The sequence below is a fragment of the Dama dama genome, chromosome 24 (genome assembly GCF_033118175.1).
Source record: "Dama dama isolate Ldn47 chromosome 24, ASM3311817v1, whole genome shotgun sequence".
Classification (NCBI taxonomy): Eukaryota; Metazoa; Chordata; class Mammalia; order Artiodactyla; family Cervidae; genus Dama; species Dama dama.
The window spans coordinates 40,556,009-40,569,992 of record NC_083704.1 but is presented as its reverse complement, the minus strand read 5'-3'; the positions used below and the strand labels follow the sequence as shown (position 1 = coordinate 40,569,992).

Genomic DNA, 13,984 nt, shown 5'->3' with positions numbered 1-13,984 from the left:
GGTTCACAGAGCACCAGCTTTGGGTTCCCTGTTCATACCACTGGCTATCTATTTTCCATATGGTAATGTATATGTTTCAATGCTACTCTCTCATATCATCCCACCCTCTCCTTCCCTCACTTTGTCCAAAAGTCTGTCCTTTATGTCTGCATCTCCTTTGCTGCCCTGCAAATAGGATCAGAAGTATCATCTTTCTAGATTCCATACATATGTATTAATATATGATATTTCTCTCACTCTTTCTGACTTACTTCACTCTTCATCCATCTCATTACTTCACTCTTCATCCACCTCATTAGAACTGACTCAAATGCATTTCTTTTCATTGCTGAGTAATATTCCATTGTATACAGGTACCAGTCTTAACAAATCATTCTTGCTTGGGGCACCCTCACATCTCCCAGCCCACCAACCCCCAGTCAAATGCCAATACTTCAAGGAAACCACAACAATGGATAACCAGCAATACTGGCTCAGCTGGTAAAGAATCTGCCTGCAATGCGGGAGACCTGGGTTTGATCCCTGGGTTGGGAAGATCCCCGGGAGAAGGGAATGGCTACCCACTCCAATATTCTGGTCTGGAGAATTCCATGGACAGAGAAGCCTGGCAGGCTACAGTCCATGGAGTCGCAAAGAATTGGACACGACTGAACAACTTTCACAACAATGGATAACCAGCAATACTCAAAGAAAATCTTGTATTCACAATTAGGAATCTGATAAATATCTACCTAATGTTTAATGTACATTCACAATTTGGACATGAACAGTAGGCACAAAGTTAATGTTCTTCCCTGTACCCACTGCAAAAAATGCCCCTGAAACAGGGGCAATTATCACATCAAAATTTACAATGCCCTTAATAAAATAATAGTTTATTTCATATTCATCCTTTGTTTTTAAGTCTCATCTAGAAAATGCCACTGTGTTCATCCCATAAATCCAGATTTTGAGAGTTTCTAAAAAGTACACAAAACTTAATAACTTGACCCAGTTATTAACAGTATCATAGTATGTCCTTTTGTCTCAAATAAAAACACTCAACAAAGCAATCAAGGTATAATATTGTCTTGAGAAGATGTAAGTTTAATTTTCTCCCCACATTTGGCTTTGCTCTCATCCTACAGATTTACTTTCACCTATGTGAAATGATTTATACTCATGTTATTCAACACAGTCATGTTTTAAAATATTAAAAAATGTTTATTCAAAAAGACCTAGTTAAATAAATTGTGGTCCACATAGTCAGGAGATTACTTAGTCACTTAAAAAAGAAAACAAAAAGCACTCTAGTACTGAACCTCAAAGACTCAGAAGACATACTTTCATGATATAAAAGAGCAAGATGCCAAACGGCATATAGTGTATATCTTCTTTATAAAACAGGGAAGATATGAGAACACACGTATGACACTTGTATGTATGTGTTTGTATTTACATTTTTAAAAAAATTTCAGAAGAGTAACAGAAATGAATAACACTGGTTTTAATATCTGGGGAAAACAGAAATGGAAATTAGGCAGGTGGAAGATAAATCTAGGAAAGAGGTTACTTACTGAATACTTCTGAAATATTCTGCTTTGAAATATTCCATGAAAATCTATCACCTACTCAAAAATATATTAAACATCAATTAGTGGTACAAATGACATTCCAGTCCTTTTGATACTAAAACACCACCACCTATAAGGTCACATTTTATGCTCTGAGTCTTCTTCCTCTTCTTTCTAATACCGTACATACCCATATTAAACACACACACACACATACACACGCCCACACGCACACGTGCCTGCCTTTAAATCAACAAATTAAAGGAGAAAAATCCTGGAGGAAAAAAAAAAATCCAAATTATTTTTAAACAGCTCCACAAAGCCTTATTCCATATATTTTATTATTATTAATCCCACTAAGGTGAACTGCCATCTCCTACAGATGTTCAGACTTCACTAGTCCACAGAACATCTCTGCCTCAATGGCCCAGGGTCCTCTGTGGTGCCCAGCAGAGAGGCATGCTCACTGCTGCCATACAGATCAGCTCACCTTCATAGGTGCCGACTTCTAGAAGAGTCCCGCTCTGCTCGAGGTCCAAGAACTCCTTCACAGTCAGAAAGTTATAGTCCACGCCAGGCACCTCTCCTTCTCTGGGAGACCGGGTTGTGCCTGTAGCAGACAAGGCAAAAGGCACAAGAAAACATCAGTCCACTGAAAGAGGAAGCGCCCCATCCAGGTGTAATTAAAATAACCAGTTCAGTAAGTACCTAAGCTGACAGACCCACCTACTGAGACAGGGACCTGGCAAAGGTAAATTCTTTCTAGCAGAAAAGCATCCTGACTTCCATCCTCTCGTGCCTGGGCCCCTCAAATACCAGAAAGAGAAAACCAAACACAGCAAGGCAACCCAGGGAGATTTTTATCACTTAAAAGAAATGATGAAGGCACTGAATGAAAAGGGTGAACTGGATTTTATACAGATAACATTCACAATCAGCAGCTTTTAGGGCTCCAGTAAATTCTACAAACATTATCCACCTTAAGCTCAGAGCCTAAGGGGTTTATAATTTTATCACAGGCCTCGAAATTCTTGTGTTCCTCAATACATCCGGCAACTTCCAATGTAATAAGCCCTTTGAAGAAAATGACACCCGCTGCATAAACACATCACTAGAGAAATTCAATTGCCCAAGATCTGTGGCTGGATACCTCCCAGGGATCAAAATGTTGCTGTGTCTCCATGTAATTAATATGTTTGGCAAAAAGAGGCCACCCGTAAGTTCTGACAGGAGAAAAAGGACACTGAATTTGATAGGAAATTCTCCCCCTGAATTAATCTCATCATTCATTCAAAGACTCATAAATATAACAATTCTTACGAAATAACACAGACCCTCTAGAACATTTAAGTCACCCAGCTGAGGTGCTGGGTGAAAGACCTATCATTTTAGCCCAGTCAACCTCAATCAAAAGTGTGGAAGGAGTGTGGTTTACACTCAAACTAAAAAAAGAAACCATAAGAAATTTTGTAGTACATACTAGGAATCTATATTAAATGGGAGGGGGGGATTAAAAAAAAAACAAAAGCAAAATTCATGGTTTCTGCTCCAACATTCAAGTTAGGTAGGGCATACAACCAACATGAGTTCATTCTGCAAGGCACAATTACCCATAGTGCTTTTTGAGTCTTTTTATATATATATATATATATATATATATATATATATATATATATATATATATATAATAAGCAGGAATGTTTTCCTCTAGTCCTAATTCTCCCTGAAAAGCAATTAAATAACCAACTGTATGTTGTCTCTAGTGTTCATGGCAGAACACAGTCTCTGATTGCCTGCCCATGTGAATTTCCACGCATCTACAATAGGTAACCAGAATTCTCTTACGTCAAAAACTCAACACTTTTTGCATATTTTACTCAAGGAAAACACATTTTTAAACAAGTTGATTTTTTCTAACATCGGAAATCTGAGTGTTAGAAAGAGCTGCAAATTATCCACAGTACCAGTTATGTTACAAATGTTTGCTTGTCATGCTCAGCACACCAGGACTTTCTGGTATAGAAGCCTGCTTGTGTAGTGTCCAAAAGTCTATTCTTAAACTGTTTCCTAAGTTTTTCCCATTTCTTGCTTCCCTGGCAGACTATGACACCCTTGAGGTACTTTACAATGTTTAAATTTACATCTCGGGTGTCAGGCATATAGTGGGTACTCCAGAGCATACTGCTGTTGAGCAGGTACACATAGAAAGGGAATGAAGAATTCATGGTCTGTCTCATTCCTGAGCTTCTGCTGTTTCTCAGTTTCCTAATCTGTGAAATAAGGACAATAAACTACCTACACATTTGTCGTGTGTATTGAATAAGACAAGGCTTTTAAAAGGCCTAGCTCAGTACCTGTTACCAGATACACAGTTTATGTTACTATTAGAATGAAATGAGTTGGTATTACAGTTCAAATTACATACATAATTGAGCTTCCCTGGTGGCTCAGGTGGTAAAGAATCTGCATGCGATGCTTTGATCCCTGGTTGGGAAAGATCCCCTGAAGAAGAGAATGGCAATACACTCTAGCATTCTTGCCTAGAAAACTCCATGAACAAGAAGCTTGGCAAGCTACAGGCCATGGGGTTGCAAAGAGTCAGACATGACTGAGAGACTAACACTTTTACTCTCTTCAGTATCCAGTTGAGAAAAAAAACTTAGGGCTTAGACAAGAACAATAGGATGGAGGTGATAAGCAATGAGATTTCTATTATGAATTGTGAACACTTTAAACAGCTGTAAGTGACTATATAGGATAGATGTGTTCAAAGTACATCAACTCATCAGGCCATGCTAGGTTTAGATTTTAAAGACAGAAACCGCTGATGGAGTGTGTAAGAAAAACAGAAGAATATGACCTAGGCAAATGGGATGTGCTACTTACAGACATTAAGAAGATGGGGGAATGGTGTATAAGGGGAAAAAAAATTAAGAGTTCACTTCAGAATATGTGAAAGCTTGAGATGCCTATCAGACACCTGGGTGTAGAGAGCTCTGGACAGCTGAATATGTAAATCTAAAAATCAGATGGGTGTTTGGGCCCTAAATTTGAGAGTTATCACTAAACCACTGGCATTTGAAGGCAAGAGAAAGAAAAAATGAATCTAGGGGGAAGGACATGATAGAAAAAGCAGTCAAGAAGTCTGCCTTAAACACAAAAACTTTACAATTTTTGGAAACTAAGAAGAGGAAAAGAGCCTCGGAGGAGATGAAAAGGCAGCTGTCAGCAAAGCAGGAGCAGAGGAGGAGGGTGTGATGCCTCAGAGCCAAGCACAAAAGCTGTTCAGCCGGCTCTCTGGAAAACACAAACAGTCCACATCATACTGCGAAATTCCAGTGTAGGGCAAGAACAGAATATCTTTGAAACTTGCTGTGAAAGAATCTGTCCTAAATATGCTCTATATGGCAACTCTCACACTCAAGTCTCCATACCAAAATTCTATTAACTACATCCATCCCTCCATCCCCAGCACCCCAAAATGTGGATAAATAAGTAAGACCAAATAGAAGATTTTTTTTTTAAGTCTTCCACACCAGACAATATTTTGGTTTTTCTCCCCCTCCTATAATCATCTTATCATTGACATTTCTTCCAATCATATTTTCTGAACCAATTTGTCAGAGTAACTGTTGAGACAACACTAACCTCTGGGACTTCATTTCCTGAAAGGATTGAAGATGATCAAGAACTTGGGGGAAAATGGTACATTTTAGAGGAAAAATGAAAACAAGCAGACACCATTTTCCCTTGGAAATAAATACGCTTAGAATGGCCTTTAAGCAGCAGGGAAAGCGGGTTGGGGAGGATTCAGCTCCACCCACAAAACCTTCAGGGTTTACTACCCAGACAAAACCTTTCCTCTCTGCAGGCCAGCAGGAGCTTACTGGAGTTATCCTCTGAGCAACAGGCCCTGGGCCTGGTCCACATGACCAGACTCCCATTCAGAGATGCTAGGGAGAAAGGGCCTGGGAGGGGACCCCGCCCTCTCTTTTCTTTCAGCAGAATGACAGGCTGCCTGCTGGACACACGCCTGGCAGATGGCATTTCAAAGGTTTTTCAGGAGCCATCTGGGGTGGGTACAATTATTACAAACCACACTTCTAACAAAGCCAGAAGGGTTACTTCCTGGCAGAAGAGAAGTAAAACAAATTCTACCATGTTTCTCAGGGACAGCGTGTTTAAAAAAAAAAAAAATCACCAGGCTGACAAATGGAGGTTGCTTACAGCTTACTATACCGTCTTTTGTTGGCCCAGCTAGAAATCAGGGCAACAATATCTTGCAGCTACTATGTTTCAACAAACAAACACAGAACTCACCTCCTGGCCTTCCAAAAGAAAAAAGAGATAATCAAACACTAGGAAAAAAAAAAATAGCTTCCACTTATTTGATGCTTACCTATATCTTAGGTAAAGTGTTCAACAGTTCATCAATAGTGCTATAGCTAATCTTTCTCAGAAACACAGAAGGATTGCTATTATATTCACTTTATTGATGAGGAAACTGATACCCAGAGAAGCAAAGTAACTTTCCCAAGGTCACATACAACTCAGCTGGGCAGAGCTATGATTTGAAAGTAGGCAATCTGACTTTAGTCAGTTGAAATCATTGTTGTCCAATAGAACTTTCTGCCATATGGGAAATGTTTCATAGATGTGAGTCTAAGATGGGAGTCACGAGCCACATCTGGTTATTATTATTTTTATTAAATACATTTCAGGTGCACAGCATTAAAGTCCAACATGTATACACATGTAGCTATTGATACGTGGCTAACGTGACAGAGGAACTGAATTGAAATTTTATCTAATGTTAATTACTTTAGATTTAAAGAAGCACATGTGGCTAGCGGCAACTGGATTGGCCAGTGCATTTCTAAACCAGGAGGGCATTTCCAGTATTATGTTCACTACCATGCCCCCAAAGCACTTTCAGCTTTTGAAATAAAAATAAGAAACATATCAAACTGCTTGAGAAGGAAATGGCAATCCACTCCAGTATTCTTGTCTGTGAAATGCCATGGACACAGGAGCCTCACAAACTACAGTCCACAGGGTCACAAATAGTCAGACACGACTTATTGACTTAACAACAACAATCAAACTGCAGAATCTTGTACTCAAACAGGAAACTCATCCTTTAAAAACCTCTTATTTGCTTTGAAAACTGATAGTCAAGCTTTATGTTTTGTACTAAAAATTCTGTTTGGTTTCTTTTGGACATGTTATCTTGGGAAAAAGTCTTCTTAGGTATTTGTGCCTTCACATTTGGCAGCCAAAACAAAAACGGAAAGCAACAAGATCAAAACAAAAACAGTCCTCCAAAATACACACACACACAAAAAGTGAGTTCCTGTGAATATAGGAATGAGTAAATGAAATTTAGTAGATTTGCCCTTAGGAATTTTTTTTTTTTTCCGCTCTGTAAAGAAGTACTAGTTAGATGCCCAAGCAGTTATGAGAAAGAATATTTATAATGTACAGTTAAGTAATATAAAGTGCAAAAATAATCACTGCATTTTATTGAAAAAAAGAAAAGAAAGCCCTATGGGTGCTATATGTTTTCTGAGTTAATAAATAGTTAAACGGATGGAATAAATCCTTAACAGTGGTAACCAGAAGAGGATGGGTGCAGAAATGGGAGGAGAAAAAAAATTGTTTCTTTATATCCCTCTGAATTGTACCACTGTGCTTGTAGTTAGTTGTTCTGGTATTTTATAAATCGAATAAAATAATTAAGATAATAAAATAATTCTGAAAGTCCTGATTCTTAGGCATCGTACCCAAACAACTTCAATATTAGCTTAATCCTTGCAAGAACATGCCAAAGAATAGAGGCTCCAACTGAATCAACACACAATACATCCCAAGGTCTCCCACTTCATAGAAAGCTAGCATCAAGGTCCTCAATACTTGCCTTTAGCTACGAATAGGCTGTGGTTGTTCAGTCACTCAGTCGTGTCTGACACTTGGCAATCTAAAGTTAGGAGAAGGTGGCAATACTTTTCTGCCTGATTTTGGTTTTTAAATCTCAAACCGCTCATCACTTATACAGAGTCTTTTTAAAGTGTTAAAATTTAACAAGATTTGCACCAGAGAAGTGAATACTATCAGTCTTTTATGCACCAGATAATGAATTTGAGCTGTGCCCTGCTGACTGTCTCAGTATGAATTAGCAGTATCCACAAAAGTTTGCCCCCAAAGCTTTAGAGGCTGCTTGCTTCTTGGGCACATTGTATGGTTCATAAACTTTCAGTGTACTTGGTACGAGAGAATCTTGAGGAAATCAAAAAAATGACCTTCCTTATCATCAAACTCCACAAACTGTGGCTGTACAGAGAATGAGATGGTTGGACAGCATTGCCGAATCAATGGATATGAGTTTAAGCAAACTGAGAGACAGTGAAGGACAGGGAAGCCTGGTGTGCTGCAGTGCCTGGGGTCGCACAGTCTCACACAACTGAGTGACTGAACAACAACAAATGGCTACAGAAACAAAACCAGATTTGGAGCTCATCTGCATTCTCTCCTTACTTCTAGAATTTCTCTTGAAATATGCAGTTCAAGCAGGAAAAAAATTCTAGAAATGGAACACTAATATGCTATTTCCTACTGCTAAGTGTTCCCAATACCATTATAAGTTTCAAGGCAAGTCATCACTCCAACTGGCCTCAAGGCTAGACTGCTAGTAGAGAGATCATTACTAAGAGTAAATTGTTAATACTCAATGGGATCATCTGATGTTAACTTCATCTGGGTTTTGCTTATCCAAATGTAACAAGACTTTTTTTTTTGGTAACGAGACTTTCAAAAATCATAGTCACTCCATCTGCTTACAGGTTAAGGAAACAAGTGTTTATGTTGCTTGAAATTCATCAGATATCCAAGATAACCTCATAGTCTTTATTCTTTAGATGCCGGAGATAAAGCAGAGTAGAACATGTTTTTTTCCCCAAATTCACTCAGTTACCTGCCACTCACACAATTTTTCCCCAGTGGCTCAATGGAAAAAAAACCTGCCTGTGATGCAGAAGCCAAAGGTTCGATCCCTAGGTCAGAAAGATCCCCTGAAGGAGGGCATGGCTACCCATTCCACTATTTTGCCTGGAGAATCCCATGGACAGAGGAACCTGGCAGGCTACATTTCCTGGGGTCACTAAGAGCTGAAAACAACTGAAGTGACTTGGCATGCACGCACATGGTTTTTGCCATATCTTGAGGTCAAAAGAAATGTTTAACTGCTATATACCTATTAGAATGGGCTTAAAAAAAAAATCTTACAGTACCAGATGCTAGTGAAAACATGGAGCAACTGGAACTTTTTTATACATTGTTGGTAAGGATGCAAAATGGTACAGCCACTTGAAAAAGAGTTTGGCAGCTTGTTTAAAAGTTAAACATAAATCTACATTGGCCTCCCAAATCACACTCCTAAATATTTATCCTCAATAAATGAAAACTCACATTTACACAAAAACCTATATACAAATGTTTATAGCAGCTCTACACATAATCAGCCCAAAACAGATAGACAACCTGAATGTGCTTAAATTGACAACTGGATACACAGTGGTAAATCCTTACAATAAACTCAACAAAAGTGTAGATGTACACAACAACATGGATTAATCCCAAATACATTTCAGTAAGTGTAAAAAAATACTGCATATTCCATTTCAGTGATAGTCTATAAAAGGCAAAACTACAGTAGAGATGGAGAATAAACCAGCTGTTGCCAGATGTATGGTTGACATTGACTACAAGGGGGCAGCACCAGGGAATGGGAGGAGTGGAGAGGGTTTGAGGAGGCAGAACAGTTCTGTATCCTGATTGTGGCGGAAGGTGAAGGACAACATACTCCTCAAAAGCTACAGAACTGTACACCACAAAGAGCAGATTTTACTATTACAAAACTTCAAAAAGGAAACACTTGTCATTACCTACAATGAACAATCAGTTCCAGCCTGCCATAAACAACAACTAAAAATAAATACAACAAAAATAAAATTGGTTCATTTCATCTACAGTCTGAGGCTCTGAGCTTGAAGTCCACATTCTCTTATTACAAAGGGAGATTAACAAATATTAGAGACTTATGAGCACCAAACTGAGACTTTCTCCTTAACACAATTACAAGCCTTTTTTTTTTTTTTTTTAAATTACAGAGAGAGTCACATGCTCAGTATTAGATTAGATCTTTAACTAGCATCAAGAACACTGCTTAAAATCATCTCACTTTACCCCTAAAGTCATGTTGGGAACCATTAGGACTAGTTCTCTACCAACCAGGAAAACCCAGGACAGACATTAGAGCCTCTAGTTTTTAAGGTGGAAAACGGTAGTTTCAGAGTCCTACTCCATCACCTTACTCTCTAAAGAATTTAGGTTGCTCCATCTAAGTCTCAGTTTCCTCACCTACACTGACGCTGGAAAAAAATAAAACCATCAAAATTTAAAATAACAATTTTTTTTTTAGCTGTTATAACTATGTTTAATGACTTCAAATATACTCACATTGAATAAACAAGCAGGAACTCTCAACAAACACTTAAAATTTACAATAAGGAACCAAATGGAAATTCCATTACAAAGCTACAAAAGGATCCCCTCTTCCTGAGTTTGAGTGGGATGAGTGACTTGCTCTTAACTACTAGAATTTGATAAAGGGGATGGAATGTGCATGATTAAATACATGTGATTTTGTAAATACCTACACCTCTGGACTTCGTGCAAGTACAAAGGGAGACAAGGTGTGTGCTACTCCCATCATGGTGTCCAGCGGGGACAGAGTACCCGAAACAAACAAGTAGCTGATGGGCAGCTGACTTGGATTTGGCTAGCTTGGAGACTCAGAGGTGAGTTTCATCAACGCTCTTGGAGATATGTTCAAGGAGAAAAACCTCTCTGCATATGATTTAAATACATTATTTTGTATTCCTACTAGATATTCTCACAGTCAAACCTGCGTCATTTCTGGCCCTCAGTTAATGCAACCTTCTTTACCCTGGCTAGAAGATCATCTGCCTATTTACCATGTCACCCCATCTATTTCATTTCAACATAAAGATGAAAGGAAGGTATGTCCTACAACTAAGCGATCTTTATGTTTCTACCCTGTAGGGATAAGTCCTAACTCTTTGGCTCCAATTCATGAATGCTCATGCGCTCTTGTCACCATCCCAGAAATACAAATCTCGTAGCATGTGCCATAGCAAACATTTTTCTATGAGTACATGCCTTTTTCTAGGGATCCTGACCAACCACAAGGGTGTAAACCCCCTTACTCCCCAAACAGAGATTTAGGAACAATATATCTACTAATACTGATCACAAAGCCTTGCATGTCTAATATATTCAAAACACTAGTGACTTTTCTATGGTGCTTTAATCATGACTTTAGGCGCCCAAATGTGGAGCCACTTGAATAGCTAGTGTGTGTTTCTTCCTGGACAAAAAGCACTTGCTTTTACTGAAGCTTTTGTTTTGCCAGTGCTGCCAGTGAACATGAGGCAGGAACAGAGAACTGAGGACAGAAGACCAATAGACCTTTTCTCCTAAGAGAACGTGTTTATGTTTAAAATCAGTCATCAACAGATGAATGGCTAAAGAAACTGTGGTATATATATACATAAAATGGAATACTACTCAGCCATAAAAAGGAATGAAGTAATGCCATTTGCAGAAACAAGGATGGACCTAGAGATTCTCCAGTGGAGTAAATCAGACAGAGAAAGACAAATATCACATGAATCTCTCACATGTGGGATCTAAAAAATTATACAAATAAATTTATTTATAAAGCAGAAATTAATTCAGAGACATAGAAAACAAACTTATCACTACCAAAGGGGAATTGGGGTGGGAGGGGAGGAAATAAATTAGCAATCTGAGATTAACATTTACATATTACTATATATAAAGCAGATAAACAACAAGGACCTACTGTATAGCACAGGGAACTGTAACTATATTCAATGTCTTACAATAACCTATAAAGGAGAAGAATCTGAGAAAGAATACATACATACATACATATACATACAGATATATATATGTATAACTAAATCACTTTGCTGTATACCTAAACATCGTAAATCAACTACACCTCAATTTTTAATAATTAGGATAAGAACAGAATAAAACAAGTCCCGTGCTTGTGTCCTTGTGTCCTTTTAAATCCACTAAATAGTCAAACAAAAACAACTCTATAGTTATTATTATTGTGCGCACTTCACAGGTGACAAAACGGGCACACAGAGATGAGGTGACTTGCCAAAAATGACACAGCTGGTAAGTGGCAGAGCCAGGATTTGAACCCAAGACTTTATGTCCACAGGGCAGCAAAAGCCCCTGTATATGAAGAAAGCATTGGGCACAGGAACAAACTAGTGTGAGGAGGAGGAAAGCTTAGTTTTCATAGCTCTTTATCTCCGTCTTCATCAAACAAAACAAAGGGGTGCGGATGGGGTTAAGCCTGAGGGAGAATGCTCAGCCCCATTCCCCATGACTTCCTTAATCCAAAACCTGAGCTCCCAGGAAATATGTTTTACTACCTCTTAATCAGAATAATGAGGTAATTCAGGCCAGAATTCACTGAATAGGAAAGTCTAGCAATAACTTGAACATGCATATTAACCATTCTTCCTCTTTGATGTGGGGGAGAGGCAAATACAAAGTCATGGGAATTCTGCATTCACTAAAAACAGGGAAGAGAAAATTTCCAAGCTTTCACAGATTCATTGCAAACATTCAGCATTCAGGCAACGAACGAAAAGAACTTCCAGCACTCCATACATGCTTATCAAAAATCAACTTTGGGGGGATTCCCTTGAGGCATTTTTTGTTCAGAAAGGAATTCTGAAAATCAGTAATGCCATAGTTTAGTACTAAAGGCTGTCTACGATAAGAAGGGATTAGATCAGATAGACTTTCAGTATTATGGCAGTTTATACATTTTACTTTCTCTGAATTAATGACAGCAATTGTTTGTATAAAATGGAATGAACTAATGCCAATGATTTCAACCAGGTAATTTCAAAAGCATGTGAAAGAAAACGGTTATTTTGGTGAAAAGCTATAATTAATGGAGAATGTCAAGTTTTCACAAATAAGGTGACTGCAAGCCAATGCTAAATGCTGCTAATCTTTGACAGCTTTCTTTCTTTAGTTTAAAAAAATAATGAAGATTGACTGCCAATGGGTAGATGGTTTCTTTCAGGGGTGAAAAGATCATCCTGAAATCAGAAGGCTGGTTTCACAGTTTTAGGAATATAATAAAAATGCTGACTTTTATGGAGTGTACACTATCAGTAACACTGTTAAAAATAATACACTGTACATATATGCAGAGATAAACAGAAGGTAGTCTCTGTCTCCAAGGATATGACTATTCAGCAGAGGAGTTGTTAACATTTCTGTGAATAACATGTGCATGGCATAAATTTCTTCTTCAACAGTAACTTGCTTTCATTAGTCCTTCCAATATATGAATCAAGTGTAAGCGTGAGATCAGAAATCAGAAATTACTGCCCATGTTATATCTTCCTAAAAACTTCAGGGGTCTGGAATTCTCCCAGAACAGCCATATAGAGACAGAAACTGTTACAGGATCTAAAATCAGACTTGGTGAGTTCAAATTCCTGCTCTGATATTGACAAACTGTGTAACCATAGCCAAGTTAACCATTTTGGGCCATTGTTTCCTCATGTCCACAATAATACCTGCCTCATAAATTTGTGCAAGGATTAAGACAATACATATAACCTGGTAGGTCTGGTCATAATCTGCATTCAATGGACACTGACTGTAACAATAAAAGCATCATCACCGTCACCACCACACCTCCCTCTTCTCTCTTTCCAACTATTCCCTTTAAAAGTAAAGAAAGTAACTACTGCCTCTTCATTACACTGCTATTGTGGACAACAGGTTTTCTGTACATGATGCCTAATTTAATTATCCCGAGTGGCATTCTTTTCCCACAAGTTTCACATTACACAAAATTTTCTATTTTTAATTGTCATTTGTCAAAACCTCTCACACAAAAGCACACGACTCCCAACCACAACTTTGTGGACTGTATTTTGCTAAGAAATCACAAAGTCAACTCGTTCTGTAAATACCATAATTTTAAATGGTTCTTGTCATTAAGCGCTAGCATGTATCTATAAGGATAGATGCCTATTGGCTGGAATACACTGTGTCTGAATGTGAGGCCCTCAAGTCCCATAATTTCATGTTACCATGCTATTCTTCATACAATTAATTCCTTCCCATGGAAAGGGTAAACATACTAAAGAAATACCATAAACCTGGATATAAAGAGAGAAAAAAATTTACATCTAACACCAAGAGAGAGCAGTTACAAGAGCAAGTCAAGATGGACATAAGAAAAAAGGAGTTTCCATTGATTTAATTAATATACTGGTTCT

The 13,984-nt window shown here is 38.1% G+C and overlaps 1 protein-coding gene across 14 annotated transcripts in view; it reads right to left on the bottom strand.

Moving 5' to 3' along the window:
* The window catches only part of MAGI1 (membrane associated guanylate kinase, WW and PDZ domain containing 1), a 630,820-nt gene that overhangs the window by 125,028 nt on the left and 491,808 nt on the right, over positions 1-13,984 (bottom strand). For all 14 annotated transcript variants that reach the window (XM_061128127.1, XM_061128130.1, XM_061128132.1 and 11 more), the window contains exon 3: positions 2,044-2,163. In XM_061128127.1, coding sequence (XP_060984110.1) covers positions 2,044-2,163 — 120 coding nt within the window. The remainder of the gene's footprint in view (positions 1-2,043; positions 2,164-13,984) is intronic.